General features: G+C 44.1%; 3 protein-coding genes across 3 annotated transcripts in view; 1 reads left to right on the top strand and 2 right to left on the bottom strand.

Annotated features, from left to right (window-relative positions):
- Positions 1–252: 252 nt before the first annotated feature.
- Positions 253–2289, bottom strand: LOC138156405 (disintegrin and metalloproteinase domain-containing protein 1-like). The gene has a single exon (XM_069081695.1). The coding sequence runs from the start codon at positions 2272–2274 to the stop codon at positions 253–255; it is 2022 nt and encodes a 673-aa protein (XP_068937796.1). The 5' UTR covers positions 2275–2289.
- Positions 2290–12751: 10462 nt separating this feature from the next.
- Positions 12752–17252, top strand: LOC138156199 (disintegrin and metalloproteinase domain-containing protein 1a-like). The gene is given in 4 exon segments (XM_069081403.1): positions 12752–12803; positions 12806–12850; positions 12853–15264; positions 17134–17252. Coding segments are annotated over 4 exon segments (2628 nt in total).
- A 3621-nt stretch (positions 17253–20873) lies between these two features.
- The window catches only part of LOC138156200 (disintegrin and metalloproteinase domain-containing protein 1b-like), a 1490-nt gene continuing 1051 nt past the window's right edge, over positions 20874–21312 (bottom strand). The window contains exon 2 of the mRNA XM_069081404.1: positions 20874–21217. Within this exon, the coding sequence (XP_068937505.1) occupies positions 20874–21217 (344 nt within the window). The remainder of the gene's footprint in view (positions 21218–21312) is intronic.

Consider the following 21312-nt stretch of genomic DNA (forward strand, 5'->3'; position numbering starts at 1 on the left):
GCCCTGTACCACCAGTTAAATGCTTGAATTTGTCAGTCACCTCTACACCCCATGAGGTTTGAATAGAACTTTAGTGAAAGTAATCGTCATTCATTTTTAATTAAAAAAGAAATTGGAGGCACTATCATCTTCCTAGCAGAGCCCAGTCCCTTGTGGGGAGGCTGGGGGCTGATGACCTTCCCCTCTGCTGGACTGTTACAAGCACTGACAGAAATGAAAGGACCCGAGGAAGCCAGGGCAGGGGGCTCATGCCTAGCCAACCTCTCTGCCCATTGAGCTATCCTGAGTCTCCAGCTCCTTGGCTTGGGGCTTCTCCATCTTCCACCAAAAGCAAATCCCCACGAAGGCAATGGGCGTGAGCAGCAGGGCAGTGGCTATCAGGAACCAGAGCAGGGCAGCCAGCTTCTGGTGGATGCCCCCAACCTTGGGGGAGGGACCGCTGTCCAGGCTGCCTCCGTGGCCCTGGAATTCACATGTGGGCGGGCTATAGCCATAGTCACAGTGACAGTTTTTGAGGTTGTTACAGACCCCTCTCTCGTGACATCTGACCAGGCTACAGTCATGGTGAAGCATGGCCTCAGCATCCAGGCATGACTGGTTCATACAGATCTTCCGGGGGCCGCACGAGGTGCCGTCCTTCACCGAGCCACCATGGGGGATGTCCAGGGCATTGTGAAGATCTGCCCCCCAGCACCATGTGTCTTCCACGAGGACCTGGATGAGAGAGTGGTGGCTCTTTATATGGGGAAGCCTCTGGACATTCTCACAGTACAAACTCCCACACATGATATCCTTGGGTTGGCACTTAATGAAGACCCTGACTGGCCCTTGCCACTTGCTGCCACAGTTCCCAAACCGGTCCCCCTGGCTGTTCATGTGATAGCAGAGGGCTGGGGCAGCCCTGGAGCCCTCCCCAAACACCTCCACACACTGGCTTTCCAGGCTCCTGCACCGCCCCTGGTAGCAGGAACCTTCGCCCTTGCATGGGGTGCCATCTTGCTTGTAGGAGTCAGGCTGGCACCACATGGAGCTGCCATTACAGTATTCAGGGAGGTCACACTCGTCTACACTGGGACGACAGGGCGTGGTCGCTTGCATAAACCTGCATTTTCTACAGCAGGGCCCAAAGGCACAGTCCAAGCCTTTCTTCAGTCGGCACGAGGGCAGGCAGCACGGGTCCTTCACACAGTCACGATGACTGCCACAGTCACATGCCTCCCCTTCCTCCACGATCTTGTTCCCACAGAACTGCCTTCCAAAGGGGCTCCTTGGCTCAGGCTGGTTGAACAGGCAGCTTCCTTTGCCTCTGCCCAGCCTCTCATAGAAGTTTTCCACACTACAGTTGCTGAAGCTGCCCTCCAGGGTGATGGACTTGTGCATGGAACAGAGAAGCGAATTAGGACACGTGCAGCCTGGATGGTCGTGCTTCATTCCCAGGTTATGGCTCAGTTCATGGGCCAGGAGGGCTGCAAATCGAGGCACGTCTTCGTGATGGAAGACCTCCACACCTGTCATGTTCCCAGAGGTGCAGACGCTCCCAATGAATGCCTGGCCTTGGTGGCTTGCAAGGTCCTTCCCAGTGACCAGGTGAACAACATCATGCCTTGCCCTTTTGGGGAGCTCCGAAGCTTGCCATAGGTTAAAGCTATAGAGTGTCTCCTCAAGGTCCCAAGAGATCTGGACTAGGTCCCTCTCAGTCCAGATCTCCACCCCAGTCAACACTACTTCTAGGTTGATCTGTTTCATGTGTTGGTTGACCAAAGCAAGGATGTCCACGAGGGTCTGAGTGGTTGTGGTCACGTTCCTGTCCCACATCTGGAACCGAATGTTGTCCACCACTATAAAGATCTCCAAGTACTTGGTCTGTGACCAGACATAGGGGAAGTGTGCTGAGGGGAGCTCCATTTCTTTCTCCTGTGCCCAGGATTCTTGACTTTCCCTTTCCTTGACCCCACAGGCATCACGTGATACCTTAGACAAGCGATACACAGCATGTTCAAATTTTTTGGAGGATTTGACCGGCAGGATGCCGAAGGCAATTGTCTGGATGATCAGGATTCCCTTGAGTCCCGAGCAGGTACTGATGGATGCAAAGGACCCCTGGTCACCTACTAGGTAGCCATCATAATAGCAGTCCTCTTGGATAAAAGGCATGTCCAGGCCTGGAATTCCATTGGAGTAGGTGTAGACGGGGATATTCTGGACAGAGAACCCTCTTTTCCGCTTCAGGCTAATGACATGCCACCTCCCTTTCATGGAGAAGGAGTAGTGCATCTTCTCTGGTTGGTCTTCTCTCCTCCAGCTTGCCAGTCTCCTGGGGATGATGATTTCATAGAAAGAGAAATACACTGATCTCTGAATGCAGTATAGACCTGGAAGGAGGAGCTCCATGAACAGCAAGAAAACCCCAAACTTGACATGGGAGGGACTGAGTCCAAACCCCAAGCTTTCCATCTGGGGATCCCTGGATGGAAACTCTCTGCTACTCATCCATGGCCCCTTGACTCTCCAGTAGGGAACGTGACTGGAAACACAGTTGTGGACACGACCTGGGCCTCTGACCCTCAGCCCCTTGACTCATTCCTTGGTCCTCTGGGTGACATGGCCCTAACTCACCCCGCTGAGTGAGATATCTACAAGTTGCCTGAAGAGAAGTTGACTCACCCCCAGAGAACCTCCAGGATCTCAGATGACCCCCTTCTCTGCCAATGACCCTAAGACAGGGTCTGGTTTTGTGATATTCCTATGGCAACAGCAGCCCAAGGCTCTTTGGGTCTCCTCCGTGAATGAGCTCCTTCTGTCCTTACAGTGGCAGTTTTACCACAGTACCCTAGCCTTGGATGGAACCCAGTGTCAAAATAAAATTCACATCTCCTCCTGCCCTCATCCCTCAGAATGGAAAACCCCTCCCCCACCACTCAGCCATCCGTTGCTCTGTTGGCTTTGAATCCAACAGTTCCAGAGTGGAGGCCACGGGTCTCTGTGGGGGGACCCAGAGCTCTGCTCCATTTCCCAAAGCAAGACCATTCCCTGGTCTGTTCCATTGTGTGTTTCTCTCTCTGGCACAGAACTTCCTTTCTGGGCCATTAATGGACTATTGACCTTGGACCTTGTCTAAACCAGAGCAACCTGGCCATATGAGAGCCTTCTCATAAGGGACCAATTCTGCTACAAAGATGGCCTCCAAAGCAAGGAACCAACCACCTCCTTCTCCTATTCTCTCCTCCTCCCACTGAAATTCTCCCACCCTTTGAGAGATGGAGCCTGTCCCTTTGGACTCTGGTGTTCCCTTCACAGCTTCAAAGATTGAGAGCTGGAAAAACTCAAGATCATCCAGTCCAACTACCTCATTAAACAGATGAGGAAACTGAGGCCCAGGGAGGTCATATAGGTAGTAAGTGCTGATGGGATCTTAGATCTAGAAAAGATAGGGTTATTAAGGGTCATCCAGGCCACCTCCTCATGTAACAACAGGTAAGTAAACCGAGACCCCAAGAGTTGGAATAATTTGTCCACATAGCAGAATGGCCTTTCAAATCCAGGTTCTCTGATTCCAAGGTCAGTGCTCGTTCTGCCACACTGTGGAGGGGGGGCGCTTTGAGGGTAGTTCAGGCATCGTCCAGCCTTCCTGACAGATGTCACCAATCATGATGTTGATGCTCTGGGTGCCACTAAGCAGATATAGTAGGGTCTAGAGTATTGCAGAGAGTTTTTCTAGGTAGGAAGAACATAGGTAAGGGTCAGGAAAGAGACCAGACAGGGATTTGGTGCTTCGGTATGGGAGGCACAGAATTGTCTCTGATGATCAAAAATATACCCACCCACATCCAGCACTCGGCCATCCTTCTGTATTCTTTATTCTGAGTCTTGTACACATTTTCTCAAAGGGAGCTTTATTCTGAGCTTTATGCAAATTGTCCTGAAGGCCCCTATTCAAGGAGAATCATTTCTTTTCTCTCCTTTTTTTTATTTAATGCTTTATTGTTTACAGTAAAATTGTTTTATACCAGACCCCCGTGACTGAATCTCTCATTGCTTCCTCCCTGTCTATGCTTACAATGAGGAGGATGAACTTCTGTGGTCTTCTGCAGGGGGGAGTTGCCTTGGTTCTGCCCTTACTTTGGTTTTCCTCTTATTTTTAAAATCAAATTAATCAACTATTTATCTGTTTTATTGTTTCTTTTCCACCATAAAACCAGATCCTAGTTTTATTTATTACTTTGGTGATTTTCTCACTTTGAGTTTTGTTAATTTCTCCTTTTATTTTCAGAATTTCCAAATTTGGTGTTCAATTGGAGACTTTTTTATTTGTTCTTTTTCTAAATTTTTTTAGTTGCATGCCCAATTCATTGATCTGCTCTTTCTCTATTTTATTGATGTAAATGCTTAGAGAGATACATTTTCCCCTGAGTATTGCTTTGGCTACATTCCATAAATTTTGGCATGTTGTCTCATTGCTGTCATTCTCTTTAGTGAAATTATTGATTGTTTCTATGACTTGTTTTTTAACCCACTCATTCTTTTTTTATTTTTTAAAGCAATCAGGGTTAAGTAACTTGCTCAAGGTTACACGGCCAGTTATTATTTCTGGGTGTGGTGCTGAGTATCTGAGCCTGGATTTGATTCAGGCCATCCCAACACTGGAACCAGTGCTCTTACTCGCTGAGCCACTTGGCCGCCCCTAAGCAATTGGGGTTAAGTAACTTGCTCAAGGTTACACGGTCAGGTGTTTTTGGTTGGGTTCTAAGTGTCTGAGCCTGGGATTCGATCTCCAGGTCTTCTCAACACTGGAACCGGTGCTCTTACTCGCTGTGCTACCTGGCCACCCCGAACCCACTCATTCTTTAAATTATTTAATTTCCGACTGACTTTTAATCTGTTTCCATGGTCCTTTATTGAATGTAATTGTTATTGCATTTTGATCTGAAAAGGATGCATTTAGTGCTTCTGCTTTTGGTTCTGAGAAAGTGATCAGTGTGTTCTTTCAGTTTCTATTTTACCTTCTGGTTCTAGGATATCAGGGTAGTTTTCTTTGATAATTTCTTGAAATATTATGTCTAAGCTCTTTTTTTTTTATCATGGCTTTCAAGTAGTCCAATAATTCTTAAATTATCTCTCTTCAATCTATCTTCCAGGTTAGTTTTTTTTTTAATGAGATATTTCACATTTTCTTCTATTTTTTCATTCTTTTAATTTTGTTTGTTTCTTGATGTATCATGGAGTCATTAGCTTCCACTTGCCCAATTCTAATTTTTAAGGAATTGTTTTTATTTCAATGGATTTTTGTGCCTCCTTTTCCATTTGGCCAATTCTACTTTTTAAGAAAATACTTTCTTTAGTGAATTTTTATTCTTTTTCCATTTAGCCAATTCTACTTTTTAAAGGAGTTCTTCTCTTCAGTGAATTTTTATTTCTCTTTTATTATTTGGCCAATTCTGGTTTTTAAGGTGTTTTCAGTATTTTTTGTTGACTCTATTTTCTTTTTTTTTTTTAAGGTAGGGCAATTGGGGTTAAGTGACTTGCCCAAGGTCACACAGCTAGTTTTTTGTGGTAAGTATCTGAGGCCAGATTTGAACTCAGGTCCTCCTGACTCCAGGGCCAGTACTCTATTCACTGTGCCAACTAGTTGCCCCTTGTTGACTCTATTTTCATAATTTTCTTGCATTACTCACATTTCTTTTCTCATTTTTTCCTCTATCTCTCGTTTGATTTTTTAAATCCTTTTTGAGGTTTTCTTGGAATTCTTTGGGGATGGGGGAGATCTGTGACCAGTTCATGTTTTTCTTTGGAGCTTTGCATGTGGTTGCCTTTTTCTTGGGTTTGTGTCTTGATTTTCCTTGTCATCACAATAACTTTTTGTGGTTGGGCTCTTCTTTTGTTGTTTGCTCATTTTCCAGCTTATTTCTTGACATAACTTTATGTTAAAGTCAGACTCTGCTCCAGGTGTGGAGAGGGCACTATCTCAAGTTTCAGTCCTTTCTTGTTGCCATTTTCAGAGCTACTCTGAGGGTCTATAGGTTTTCAGTTCTATTCTAGTTCAGTTCTTTGAAGGGGTTATGATCTAAGGATCACTACTTCCCTGACCTGTGCTCTGACCTGTGACCATAAACACTCTCCTATGCTCTGGAATTGTGGCCAGGGCCCCTGAACCCCTTTTGCCACAAGCTCTAGTGAGCTAGTTTTATTCTTATCTCTTGAACTGAGACCTGGGACTACAACCTGGAACTGCATGTAGGCAATGTGACAGAGTCCTGAACCCAATGCCAGCAAAGGATCCTCTGTCATCTCCTTTTGGTCAGTTGTCTTAGAATCTGTGGACGGAGATCTCCCAAAGCTGCTGCTGCTGAACTCCCTCCAAGGCCTGTTGCCCAATTTGGCCTGAACTGTGAGATAGGCACAGGTTCCAGGTCTGACCATCACCTAGCTGAGATAGACCTTTCCTACCAACCTCCTAAGTTTTCCTGAGCTAGAAAATTATTCCACCCTGACCTTTAGTTAGTTCTGCTACTCCAGTATTCGATTTGAGGCATTATTTTAAAGTTTTTGGAGGGGAATTTGGGAGCCCTCAGGTGAGTCCCTGCCTTGACTCTGCCCTCTGGATTCTGCCTTCATGATTGTTGCTTTTTAAATGTAGTTTTTCATCTGAATGTACTACTCCCTCTTCATTACTGCCTTTTCCCCCTTTATTTCTATTTGGTATTGGTAAAGAAATAGAGAACAGATCAATAGAACAGACTAGACAAGGGGGACTCAAAATTGATGGAACTCAACTATCCAGAGTTTAATATATCTGAAAACAAGTTTCTTAGGAGAGAATTCCCTATTTGATAAGACCTGTATGGGAAACTAGAAATCAATATGGAAAAAATTAGATTTAGACCAATCTCTTATGCTATATTCTACAGTAAATTAATAATGTATACATGACCTGAATATTAAAGATTAAAGTATAAAAACAATGAGAAGAGGGGCATCCAGGTAGCACAGCAAGTAAGAGCACCGGCCCCAGAGTCGGGATGACTTGGGATCAAATCCGGGCTCAGACACTTAGTACCCACCCAGAAACACCTGGCCATGTAACCTTGAGCAAGTTACTTAACCCCAATTGCTTAGAAAAAAAAACTAGAAGAGAAGCAACCATATATCTTTCACAGTTCTGGGTAGGAGATGTATTCTTTTTTTTTTTTTTTTGCTTTTTGGAAGGCAATTGGGGTTAAGTGACTTGCCCAAAGTCATACAGCTAGTAAGTGTGTCAAGTGTCTGAGGCCAGATTTGAACTCAGGTCCTCCTGATTCCAGGGCCAGTGCTCTATTCACTGCACCACCTAGCCACCCTGGAGATATATTCTTAACCAAAAAAGTGATAGAGGTGATAGTAAAAGAGAAAATAAATCATTTTAATTGCATGAAACTGAAAAGCTTCTGCACAAACCAAATTAATGTACCCAGAATAAAAGGGAAGTGGTTGTATGACAAAAAAAGTCTTTGACATTTCTCAGATAAAGGTATGATATATATGGTATGGTATCCAAGACATATAGATTATATATGTATTTATGAGTGTATGTGTCTATGTGTATGTGTGTATACATACATATACATATATATCCACATACATATATACATACACTATAGATATATGTATATGAGTATGGTATACAAGATATATAGATTATATATACATGTGTGTGTATATCTTCACATACGTATACACACATACTATATATATGTATATAATATGAGCATGGTATGATATCCAAGATGCATAGATTATATGTGTATGTATGTGTGTATATACCCACATACATATACAGACACTATATCTATATATGTATTTAATATGAGGATGACCAAAAGTCATTCTCAATAGATAAGTGATCAAAAATGCAAATAAGTAATTCTCAAAAAAAATTTGCAAAGTAGTAAGAACAATATGAAGGAATTCTCCAAATCACCATTAATGAGAGAAATGCAAATCCAAAGAACTTTGAGATTTCACTTCACACCCAGAAAATTGGCAAAGATGCAAAAGAGAGGAATAGTCAATGTTGAAGGAGTTGTAGAAAAATAGGCACACTAGTACATTGTTGGTGGAGTTGTGAATCAATATAACCATTCTGGAAAACAATTTTGAATTATGCAAATAAGATGACTAACATGTCTATACCTTTGATCCAGAGATTCCACTAGTAGATATGTATCCCAAGCAAGTCATTGATAAAAAAAAAATCCCAATAAATGTCAAAATAGTTATAATAGTATTTTTTGTGATAGCAAACAATTAGAATCAAATCAAATTAGAATCAAAGTAGATGTCATTTAATTGTGAAATGGTGAAACAAGTTTTGATATACAAATGTAATGGAATATTAGCGTGTTATAGGAAATGATGAAGATGATGAATATAGAGAGAAGCCGAGGAAGGCTTGCATTCAGAGTGAAGTAAGCAGAGCCCAGAAAACAATTTACAAAATGATTAAATGTAAATGAAAAGAACAATTTGGAAATGTAGTGGTTGGCTCTTGATCTGATGGCAAGATATAGGAATGTGGCTATTGCAATCGGTCTTGGGCACTGCCAAATAGGGATGTAGTTCACCAGGACTAGGGGAAGGGGTCTCTCTCACTTTAGGGAGAAGTGACAGTGGGACTTACCTCCTCACATAGTTGTAGGAAGATTTCCCCCACTCCACGATGGGTGGGTAGAACCACTGCTATCCAGGGGCTTAGCCTGGAGGATTACTCACTGCTAAGATACAGGGAGGTGTAGTCAAGACTCGGTCGTCTGTCCTTCTAATGTCCATCAAAAGATTTGGCTGCAGTCAGAGCCTCCAAAAGAGAAGATGGCTCAGAGATAGAAGCCTGCTTAGTTAACGAACATCTCTTTTAAAAGTGTCTTTTTCCTGTGTTTCAGTGACCCTGCCCCCTCCCCTTTCCCCCAAATTGTATACTGTTGTGCCCAGAAATTCCCAGGCATTCAGCTGTTAAAGCCAGCCTAATCTCAGTGACTCTTAGATAACCCATAAATTTATGTCCTTCCTTAGTCTATTTAAAAGCAGGATATTTTAATTCAGACCCTATGGAAAAATGTGTATCTAATGATACCTTGACTTCTCCAAGGATTTTTCTGTTCACTAAAATATACAAAAGGCACTTTGATCCTTCAAAATCTGGAAATCACTACTTAAGGAAATATCCCCCAGTTTTATCCAGCTGCCTTTTTAATAAAAAAAATTGGGGTAAATTTTCCCCCCCAAAATGTGTTTTTCTTCCAAGACAAGAGGGATAGAGGTTCTAAAGGATATGCCAAATGTAAGCTATACAACCCAAATTGCCCTGAGCTTGCTTTTCCTACTAAGTCTCCCTATGTCTACAGAATAATCAGAATTCAGATACTCTCCTGTTCTGCTCCCTCCACAGTACAAGCCAAGTCCTTGCGGGCTCTGGATGTCTTTTTCCCTGGTGCACTGCCACAGAATCTTCCTGGCTAGACCTTATCTCCAGAGCTCACACATGCTAACCCGGGATGAAAAATGTCTCACCATGATTTTTCCCTGGGTTTCTGCTTACAACTCAGTCTGGTGCTCTTTCTAGGTTCTTGGTTGGCATAGTTGTTGGGGAGAGATAGGCTGTCCTGCTTCTTTCTACACCGCCATCTTTGCACGTCTTTCTGTAGGTTCTGTCTCTTCCATTGGTTCTAGGATCTTTCTCCACGCCTGCTTCTACTGGGGTGAAAAAAAATCCCCATCCTTTTAACCCCTAGATAGGCTCTAGGTTCTTCTCTCATTCCTTTCTTTTACCATCATCATTGTTACCCACACTTGTCTGGTTTAGTGGCCATCACTTTTTAAAAGAACGTCAACGGGAATAAATTTATAAGCAAAGCATTGACAGAAATCAATCTAGGAGCATATTCATTTGGAATATTGACTTCCCAGGGCTTCAAGCAACAGAGAACAGAAGAGATCTCTCTCCCTTTCTCCTCCTCACTCAGGTAGGGTGGGGAAACACAAAGTGGATACTGAACAATGTAGGAAGAGTTTCTCAGCTATCAAGGGTGGCAGAAGAGAATGGAAGATGTCAGGGACCTGGTATAGACAATTGACCACCCCATTCCATGATCTGCTGCTTCTGCTGGAGCCCAATCTTGTCTGTTAGGTGCCATTGTAGTGCTACTCCTTGTCAAGCTTGCCCTCCACATGCTCCCCTTGGGTTTGTTGGAGGGGGAATGGCACTAGCCATTGGTCAGCTCAGCCCCAACAAGACTCTCAGTATTGCTGCCTCACCAGTCTCTCCTGGAATCTCTCCTTTGAAGAAGTCCACTCAGGGTCAATGTCATGGGCATTTAGAAACTCTGGGTAAAGATGTGCACTTGGCTGCCATACTTCTTTCCTTCCTTCATCTTAAATCTCCACGTAACACTATCAAAAAGCAAAATAATGGTTATGTTCACATTTTGCATCCTGCCTCAGTAGAATGTAAGTTCCTTGAGGGCAGGGACTTTGTCATTTTGTTTCTGTATTTCCAAATCGAGCATGGTACCTTCACCATTAGTAGGTGTTTAATAAATATGTGTTAGATTCGGTTAGATTATTGGATCTTTCTCTGTTCAGTTTTTTTATAACACTTTTTTTTCTGGCTATCTCCTGTTATGGTTATTCTTTCCCCCATCCCCATGAATCTACAAATTCTCTGAGGGCACCATCCTATTTTATATTTTCACCATCTTACTTTATTTTTGGTATCTCTGATACCTGGAGATCTGATAGGAGGGGGTGCCTCAGGGGCTACACCAAAAATTATATTCTACTTTGCTATTTCAAAACTTTGGGGAAATTGGACACAAAAGTTCCCAGGTTGTGTTTAAATGGGTCTTTTTGTGGGGTGGAGGGAAAGACTGGATTAAAGATACATGTATGTTCCAGGCCATGTTAAGGTGTCTTTTTTTTTTGGTTTGGTTGGTTTAATAAGCCAACAGATGAACAATTATTTTTAAAATAGACTGATCTGTTCTATTCGTTTCCCTTTCTTTTTTTAAGAAGCAAAGATAGCTGACAGCCATACTGACAGGTTTAATTAAATTCAACAAATATTTATTAAGGACTTACTATGTGATAGACTCTATTGTTAGCATAATTGGTCACATGTGGCCTTCTAGGTCCTTGGGTAGGCCTTTTAACTGAGGTCGTTTTATAGAACAAATCCTTTTATTAAGGGAATTTCTTCTGTGAGTTTGGATTTTATCAAAGGGCTGAATGTTTTGTTCTGTTTTGGATATAATGATTTTGCCCATAGTAAATTCAGGTGGAAGGAGAGGGAATTTTGCTTCCTATATATCAAAGTGCCAAATCTCTGGCTTTTTCCTGACCACCACCCCATATCCTTTCTGCCCCTGGGATCCAGGAGAGACCACCCAGATTCTATTGGCCCACTATGTGCCCTGCTGAGCACCACACTCTCTATTCTTATCATTGGCAAGTGACATTTGTCAAGTAGGACAGTCTTCTGCCCGTAACCTTTATCCCAAAGAAAGTGGTGGTGGGCAACCAGGCTCAAATTTTTGAATAGTGTGAGTAGAAACCCAGGATGGGCTCCTTAGACACAGGGGACTACCTACTGTCAACCTGAGGTGTTCGTTCTCAGAAAGGCAAATAGAGTTAGGTTGTATGAACATGTTTATTTCTCTCAAAGCAGGCAGAGGTGGGTGCACATTATGCGGGGGAGTTCATTTGGAAATGAGCTCAAAGAAAGGCCAGTTGAAGGAGACTATACACCCATAGAGCCAAGAAGTGTTTCATCCTCGCTTTCCTGACTGTGTCCTTTATCAGCCAAAATTATAGTTTCCATAAAACAAGAGAGAACCCCTGGAGCGTCTGGTTTCTGTCAGTCATAAACAAGAGAATGTCATAAATTAAGAGAGAATCATAACAGGAAAATGTCCCTAACACAACAAGAAAAGAGAAATGCCATTGATGAAGATAATGCCCGGTTCAAGGCGCCTAGTCCTCATCAGTCATAAACAAGCTTCATCTCCCAGGAATCTCTCAGAGAGCATACCAAAGGACTATGGTACGTTAACTCAGAGTGGGCCAAAATGTCCCCTTCTGATTGGCCAGTCCAGGTTTTTGGCTTCCTTCCATTGATAAAGGCTCAGACCGGTCTTCTGCTGCCTGTCAAGGATTGGGCCAGAAACTTTTGGCCTGGAGGAAGATCTGAATGGGGGGGGGGGGGAGATAGTATGGACAATGTGAAATAAAAGTAATAATAAGTAATAATACTGGCTTTGGCCAAAGGGGAAAGCAGAATGAGCCCCAGCCACAGGGACCTGTGCCCCACCCCACCCCCAGCTCTGTAACTCTTGGATTCAAAGCACGGGGGAGGGGTTTCCATTGTGATGGAGGATAAAAGGGAGAAGGGAGATGTTTTTTCCACACCATATCTACTAGAAGGACATCTGCAGTCAGTACATCTACTTTGAGGGCAGAAGAAACTTATCTAGGAAACCAGAGGGATTTAGAGGGGGCCTCGGGAAGACAGAGATTAGAACCCTAAGCGCCAAAGAGCGGGGGAGTCAGACGGCCACTTGAGATCAAAGAGCGGGGGAGTCAGACGGCCACTTGAGATCCTAGGAACTCTCTGGGAGGGGAATGAACAGCTTACAGAACTTCAATATCACATCATTAGAAGGACAGGGTCCAGGTGAGGACTAAAGGGCAGAGGCCCAGCAGCACCATCAGTTGCTTCACTTGGGTCATGTCTGGGGATGTAGCCCAAGTTATACCCCCTGACTCCCCTCCTGGGGAGCCAAGAGGTCATGGATGAGGAGAAAGAAGAGTTTTCTTTCAGAGTGCCCCAGATGTCGGAGTGGGGTCTTGGGCTGGGGTCCTCCCCTTCCAGCCTGGGGTTCTTCCTTCTGTTAATAATGGTTCTCCTTCCTGGCATTCACAGTGCCTTGGGGTCAGTATATTACTCTTCCTATGAAATAGTCATCCCCAGGAGATTAACGGCTGGGGAAGGGGAAGAAGGAACAGGAAAAATCTCCTATTCAGTATTTATGAGAGGCAAGAGGCAGGTGATTCATCTGAAACAAAAGAGAGGGATGTTTGCCACGAACTTCCCTGTCTATACATACTATGATGGGAAGCTAGACCTGGACATGCCTTTTCTCCCAAAGGACTGCTATTATGATGGATATGTGGAAAGTGATCTGGGGTCCCTTGTTTCTCTCAGTACCTGCTCAGGCCTCAAGGGTATAATAACCATAGAGAAAACAACCTATAATATTGAGCCCATTGATGCTTCAAGTAAGTTTGAACACATCCTGTATGAAATGAAAAAGGGCACATCAGATACTTGCAAGGGGCCTAAGAGAGGACCTCTCAAATTCAAGGGCCGTTTAAAAGGGGAAGAATATGAAGTTGACATTGATGAATCAGGGGAGGACACTCTGACGAGAACTTTGAATTATATTTGGTCACATACCAAGTACATGGAGATGTTCATCGTGGTCGACAAGAACAGGTTCCAAATGTGGGATAGAAATGTGACCAAGACCACCCAGATGGTAATGGACGTCATCTCACAAGTCAACACCTACACATATGAGATCAACCTCAAAGTCGTGCTGATCGGTTTGGAGATATGGATGCAGAGAAATCCCATCAGCCTTCCGGTTCAGATGAGGGCAGCCCTTCCCGTTTTCAATTCATGGAGGGAAGAGAAGCTTGTTTACAGGGCGATTCATGATGTCGCCCATCTGATCGTAGGGCATAATCCTGGAAATGTAGTGGGAGATGCCTATTACAGAGGGGCTTGTGTATTCGGGAACTCTGCGGCGATCGAGTCCTTCTATCATGAAGACGTGATTCGCTTTGCTACCCTCATGGCCCATGAGTTGGGCCATAACATAGGCATGTTGCATGACCACAGGGGTTGCGTGTGCGGTAAACACTATTTTTGCATCATGCATGAGTTTATCACCCATGAGAAGCATTATAGTAACTGCAGTAAGGATGACTTCTATGAATACTTGAGGGTATTCAGAGGGTCCTGCCTCTTTGACAAACCAGAAGCCAAAAAAATAATGAGGCTGTCAATTTGTGGGAACCGAGTGCTAGACAGAGGGGAAGAATGTGACTGTGGCAGTAGGGAGACCTGTGCAAGGGACCCTTGCTGTCTCCCCACATGCAAAATGGTGAGAGGGTCCGCCTGCGCCTTCGGGCCCTGCTGTGAAGGCTGCCAATTTCAGTTAAGGGGCAGGATTTGCCGCCCCAGCAGGGATGAGTGTGACCTCCCTGAATATTGCAATGGAACCTCCATGTGGTGCCAACCAGATGTCTACAAACAAAATGGCACCCCATGCAGAGGTCAAGGGTTTTGCTATGAAGGGCGCTGTCAGGGACTGGATCGACAATGTGTTGAGATCTTTGGCAAAGGCGCCAGGTCTGCCCGGGATAGTTGCTACCGGTTCACAAACACCAGAGGGGACCGGTTTGGGAACTGTGGCAGTGAATTTAATGACGGGCTGCACAAGGTTTTTGTGAAGTGTCCTGAGAAAGACATCAAGTGTGGGAAGCTTATGTGTGAGAATGTGCAGAAGCTCCCCAAAATGAAGGACCACAACACCTTTATCCAGGTGCTCCAGGAAAACACTTGGTGCTGGGGGGCAGACCTCTATGAGGGGATTGATATCACTGATAAAGGAGAAGTACACACTGGTACCGTGTGTGGCCCGAACAAGATGTGCCTCAACAATTCCTGCTCTAATACAAGGTTACTCAGGCTTGAGTGTAATCCAGGTACCAAATGTCACAGGAGAGGGGTGTGTAACAACTTGAGACATTGCCACTGTGATGCTGGCTACGCACCTCCGACTTGTGAGGCCAGAGGTGATGGGGGTAGTACGGACAGTGGGCCCCCTCCTCGAATCTATATTCCCCCTCCTCCAACTATAACCACCACTACCACCACCACACCCCGGACCACCACCACCACTCGCCGGACCACCACTCGCCAGACCATCACTCGCCCAACCACCACACCCCGGACCACCATCGCCACCATACCCCAGACCACCACTACCACTACCCAGACCACCAGCATCACCACCATCACTCCCCAGACTACCACCAGCACCACCACCACTCCCTGGACTACCACCACTACTCCCCAGACCACCACCACCACCACCATTCCCCCTCCAATCAGCACCTCCCCATCACAGAATGAGCCTACTGATCCCACAGGGATTATCATCACACCTTCCAGCAAGGTCCCAAGAAAAGGACACAGGGAAAAAATACTGGCCATTTTCTTATTCTTGGTTACCCTCATCCTCCTTGTAAACAGTATAATCTGGTACCTCATCATCCTGGCCTATGTTCAGAAAAGCACTGTGATAAGGAAAAAAAGAAAAAAGAAATCCCCCAAAAAAAGGCCCAGAAAGGCACGCCAAAGGCTCGCCATGTAAGAAGAATCTGTAGGAGAAGGCTTGAGACTGGGCTGGCCAACAAGGAAATGCCATCTCCCAGTACCTGTTGAATGGCACCAAATCATGCTTTGGAAGTAAGGGTGTTATTTGGAACAGGAATCATTTGAATAAAAAGTTAAGTGAAAAATCCAGGTGAGATGTTGGCTTGAGCTTGGGGCTACACAGAACTGGGGTCTTTCTTGAGTTGTGGGAATATGTAGGTGCTCAATGAGGAGACTAAGATTGAGAGTCAGATCCCTTTGAGAAGGTTGGGATCATTGGCAGACAGGAAAAGCAGCTTCCAAGGGGGACGGGGGACTTTAGGAACAGGACAGGGCACCTGGGCTCAAGATGTTATACTCTCTTCCTTTTTCCCTTGGAACTTTTTCAACATAACCCTAAATCTTCTGGATCAGTTACCAGTCAAGTCACCCCACCTTTCAGACATAAGGGCTAAATTATTTTCCTTCCCAGCATCTCCCTGGTCCCTTGGCCCCTTGGCTACTTGGCTCCCAGGACTTCCTTTCTATCCTTTTTTCTCCTTCCCCTAAAAAAAAAATCTGAGCTTGAGAAATTTTGGCCTAAGAAAAACAGCTCAGGTGAGCTGAATGCACCAACCTATGGCCTCAAGCAAACACACATGAGACCCAACAAATTCATCTGGCTTTGAAGAACTTCCAATGACAGGGAGGTCACCACCTCCTGAGACAGCACATGCTACTCACTCTAAATCTACCATTTCCGTCATGGATAGCATGTTTCATCAACATTCCTTTTTTTCATTTGATTCTCTCAAAATGGGAGTTAGGTATTCTCACTATCCCCATTTTAGAGGTGAGAATACTGGATCTCACAGAGATTATGTGACTTGCCTAGGGTCACACAGCTGGTGAGTGTCTAAAACTAAATGGCTGCGATGAGGTTCCTAGCTCTGCCCCTCTACCCACCCCTACACTTTCTTCTCTTGGGTTGAAGATCTCTAGAGGAAACTGGAGATTTTTAGCCTAGAAAGGAGAAAATTCAGGGGAGGGGAGAAACATGATGTGTGTCTCTCCAAGAATTTGATGAGCCGACCAATGGCAGAGGGACTAACCTTGTTCTGCCTGGATCCAGAGGACCAGCCTTGGAACAATGGATGGAAGTTCCAAAGACTTGCCTTGGGAATGGTGAGGCTCAACCAAAGGACATAACTACTAATGAAATTCTGTGTATTTTACAATTCTCTACAAGTGACAGGTATTGTTTTTAGTATATCATCCCTCAGGAGGTGTTCTCAAGGGAAGGCTGGATGTCCATATCTCAAAGATGGTGTAGGGAATCACAGGATCCTAGCCCACTTAACAGATGAGGAAACTGAGGCCTAGAGAAATGAAGGGTCACCCAGGTCATCCAAACCAGCCATCCCTCTTTCTTTGGACTTAGCCCCTGCACCTGAGTTGCCTCCTAACTCTGCCTAGAACCTCCATTTTAGGGAAGGGCTCTAGACCAGTCATCCTTCATTCTCTAGACTTAGTCACCATGGCCCCAAATGAATGCCTCCCTGTTCACCTGCTTATCACTTTTCCTTTTATGTCTTGCCTTCTGACATTAGGGGAGGGAATGTATTTCTGCTTCATAGATGAGCAATGGTAGATGTGGGTCCAAGTCTTCCTGATGCTAATTTCAGCACTCTATCCAATATGGTATATGATGCAAGGAAGCAAATATTACTACTACTACTACTACTACTACTACTACTACTACTACTACTACTACTACTACTGCTATTACTACTTCTTACTATGATTACTATCATAGTATACCAATAACACTTGAAATAATATATATTAGCTGTTTTGCAAACTTGAAAACCCTGTATAAATGATATCCTATGACAGTAATAATAAGTTATAGTAGTAATATTGGCCTCCCCACATTAGAGGCCGTTGAATGACATTACCATCAGGAAGATCTGGATTCAAGTCTAGTTCCAGACACTTGGTATCTGTGGGACACTGATCAGTTTGTCCATCTACAAAATGGGGAGCTATTCTCAGGGTTTGGGGGCAGCTAGGTGGTGCAGTGGATAAAATGCTGGGTCTGGAGTCATGAAGACTCATCTTCCTGAGTTCAAATATGGCCCCAGACAGTTTCTAGCTGTGGGATCCTGGGCAAGTCACTTAAACCCTGCTTGCCTCAGTTTCCTCAACTATAAAATGAGCTGAAAAGGAAATGGCAAAACCACTCCAGTTTCTCTGCCAAGAAAACCCAAAATGGGGTCATGGGGAGTTGGACATGACTGAAATATAAAAAATTCTCAGTGATATTGAAAGGATAAAGTGAGATCAGATTTGTAAAGCTCTGGATAAATTCTATTGTCTTTACTGCACTTTGAAACAATGACATTTATTGTTGGCTCCTTTAAGGTTTGTCTCCTGCGAATTACTGGATTTCATCACGTGATACCCTGTACATTTTGCTGGATGCATTGGAGCAGGGATTCTTTTAGGGGGTATCAGTTGGACCATATGGCCTCTGAAGTCCCATCTCTACAATTTGGGGATTCTGATTAAACTCCATGAAAGCTAATCCCTCAAACAATCTCTAGCTTAGTCCTTGCCCTTGAAGCCCTTATTTCAGCCCTCCATAGCATATTTCCACCTGAATGTCCCAGACTAAAATCAGTATCTTCTTCCCAGATTTTATTCCTCTTCTGTTTTTCTGTGTTTCTCTTGAGGGCATCACCTGTTCTCAGTCATAAAGACTCAAAACTTTGGGCTATCTTGACTTTTTCACTTTCTGTCTTTCCCATTTCCTGAGCGCCTCAAAGTCTATGGGTTATATGTCTGAAATATCTTTCAGATCTGTCCCTTTCTCTTTATTCCAATGGCTCCTGCCTTATTTAAGGCCCTTATCACTCCTTGCCTATACTCTTGTAAGAGCTACCTAAATGGTTTCCCTGCCTCCTGCATTTCCTCTTTCCAATCCATCCTTCACATGGAAACCGAATAAACTTCCTGTATTAAGAATCCAATCATGTTATAACTATTACTTGTTATTATTTGAGGCAGCCAGGCAAGACAGTGAATTAAGAGCAGTGGGTCTGGAATCAGAAAGGCCTGAGTTCAAACCTAACACCAGATACTTCCTAGCTGTGTGACCCTGGCCAAGTCACTTAACCTCTATCAGTTTCCCCAGCTGTAAAATGGAGATCATAATAGCACTTACTTCTCAGGGTTATTATAAAGATCTAATGAGATAATATATGTAAAGCTCTTTGCACAGTGCCTGGCATACAGTAGGGTGCTTAGTAAATGCTTGCTCCCTTCTCCTCCCCATTCAAAAACTTTCTATGAATCCCCCTACCAAATATATTACAAGCTATTTCCCAATTACCTTGGTCTATTAACTTGCCCTTTACCACACAATATCCCATGCTGGGAATAGATTCCCCCCGTTTTCTGACTGTTAAAATCCTCCCAAATGACTGACCAAGTTGTTGTATCTGATTATGATGGAATACTATTTTGCTATAAGAAATGATGAGCAGATTGCGCTCAGAAAAACCCGGACTTACATGGACTGATACAAAGTGAAAAGAACAGAAACAGAGGACCACTGTATACAGTAACAGCAACATTGTGTGATGATCAACTGTGAATGTTTTAGCTACTCTCAGCAATACAAAGATCGAAGATGGTTTTGAAGGACTTATGATGAAAAATGTTATTCACTTCCAGAGAAAGAACTGATGGGAAGCTGAATGTAGATTGAAACATACTTTTTCTTTATTTTTCTTGGGGTTTTTTTTGGTCTGTATTTTCTTCCACAACATGAATAACATGGAAATGTTTTGCATGACTTGTATAACCTGTATCAAATTGCTTGCCTTCTCGATGGGGGAGAGGAAAGGAGGATGGGAGAGAATTTGGAACTAAAAATAATTTTAAGTGAATGATAAAAATTGTTTTTACCTGTAATTGAGGAAAAAAATAAAATATACATTAAAAAAAAATCTTTCCTTCCCATCAAAGCTTACCCTAGGGGTCACCTTCTATTGAAAGCTCAAAATAATACCTTACTCCTCAAATATCTCACACAATTGGGTTTGACTAGGAAAAATTCAAGAGTTCTTTTCACAAATTAATGCAGCCGGAACGTGGATCATGGGTTTAGACCTGGAAAGGACTGCCCAAATCTCATTTTACAGAAGAAGAAATGGACAGCATCCAGAGAGGTCAAGGGCATTGTCTAAAATCACACAAAGAGTAAGAGGCTGACCTGGAATTTGAACTCAGGCATCTGCCTCTTAGTCCTGAATTCTTTCCATCATTCTATATTCTCTTACCATAGGGTGGGAGATGCTTCTTTCTTAAAGCAAGCAAATTTCTGGGTGAAAGGAGTCCTACCCCAGGTGAGCCAGCATCTCCCAGGTTCTAAGCAGGTACTACATCTGGGACCATGGGCCTGTCACTGAATGTCATAGTTTTCTCATTTGTTAATTTGTGTGCATAGGGAATGATGGTATATATATTGGGGAGGGGGAAACAGTTCTTGATCATATTATAGGTCTTTTCCAGCTCCAAATTCTATGATCTATGGAAAGAAAGTTTTACAGAGAAGAAATCAAAGAAATAACCTGAGAGGCCCTTTATGAGCAAAAGTCTCTAGATTTCTCCCGAGTCTACCCTGAGAAAACATCATTTACTTTCTATGAAGTCATATAAGAAAGTAGCTTTGGGCTTCTCCAGTTGTGGGGCCACCCTAGCATAAAGATAAGGCTGAGGCTGGGGCTAGAGAGAACACCAAGGCTCCAGAGGCAAAGAAAAATCACTCTGAACTAGGTGAGCAAGAATTAGCTTGCTGTTGACAGCTAGGTGCTACACCGCTGGTTTGTGATTCCCCAAGGATATCAGAAAGTCAAGGAATCTGCAGGTCAGAGGACTGTCTAGGGGATATTATAAGCAGAAAGGGTGAGGCATCAGGTTTAGAAGAGAGAAGATAGGAACTAGTCAGAAAGGTAGCTGATCCGAGGGACGCAAGTACCATTTCCCAAGTGGATTCAAGGAGTCCAGTTGGGGGAAGGACAGCAGTGAGGCCAGGCAATTGTGCCATTGAAGGTCCCTGGCCTCTCTGTGACTGAGTCATGCCCCATCCCCTTCCAGAGTATTCCTACAATTCTAAGTCACCTGAAAAGATACATTAGCTAAGGATACCATTTAATTTATTCTTTTATTTAAACCCTCTCTGTCTCAAGGAAAACAATGCACATGTTTTTCTGGACAGTCGTCCCATTTCCACTTCTCTGGTGCGTGCCATTCCTGGAGCCCTGACCAGGCCATGGGCACCATTACTCCCGGGAAGGCAGGTGTCCCAGCACCTCACTCCATACATGCTATCCATGGCGTGCTGAGCACATCAGCCCCGTTATGGAGGAGGCAGATTCTTTTTCACCTGAGCTTCGCAAATTTCAGTGCATTCTATATCATCCTCAGTTGACCAAGGGATGTTTTGGTAGAAAAAGAGCACGAAGATGATGGAGAGCAGTGCCATGAGAAGCACCACATTGACAATCAAGGCTGAGAGCACAACAGTGATAGCTGGGACTTTTTTGTAAACTTGGTTGGATGAACATTCTGGAGAGTTTATGTCGTCTGCAATGCCACCCTCAATGGTGGGACCAAAGCTGAGAAGGGGGGCTTCAGAACCTATCTCGTGTATTTCAGATTTGGCACCAGGGGTAATGGCACGAGGTGCATCCAAGTGGACGGCTTGAGTGGGAGAGCTGTTTGGATCAGGGAGTGGGGCTCTGACCTCCAGGGAAGTACCGACCTCCAGAGGGGGGCCACTGTCCACACTGCCCCCA

This window comes from Petaurus breviceps, unplaced genomic scaffold (genome assembly GCF_028583685.1).
Source record: "Petaurus breviceps papuanus isolate PSGF00001 unplaced genomic scaffold, PetGlider_PUasm1.0 99, whole genome shotgun sequence".
NCBI classification, from domain to species: Eukaryota; Metazoa; Chordata; class Mammalia; order Diprotodontia; family Petauridae; genus Petaurus; species Petaurus breviceps.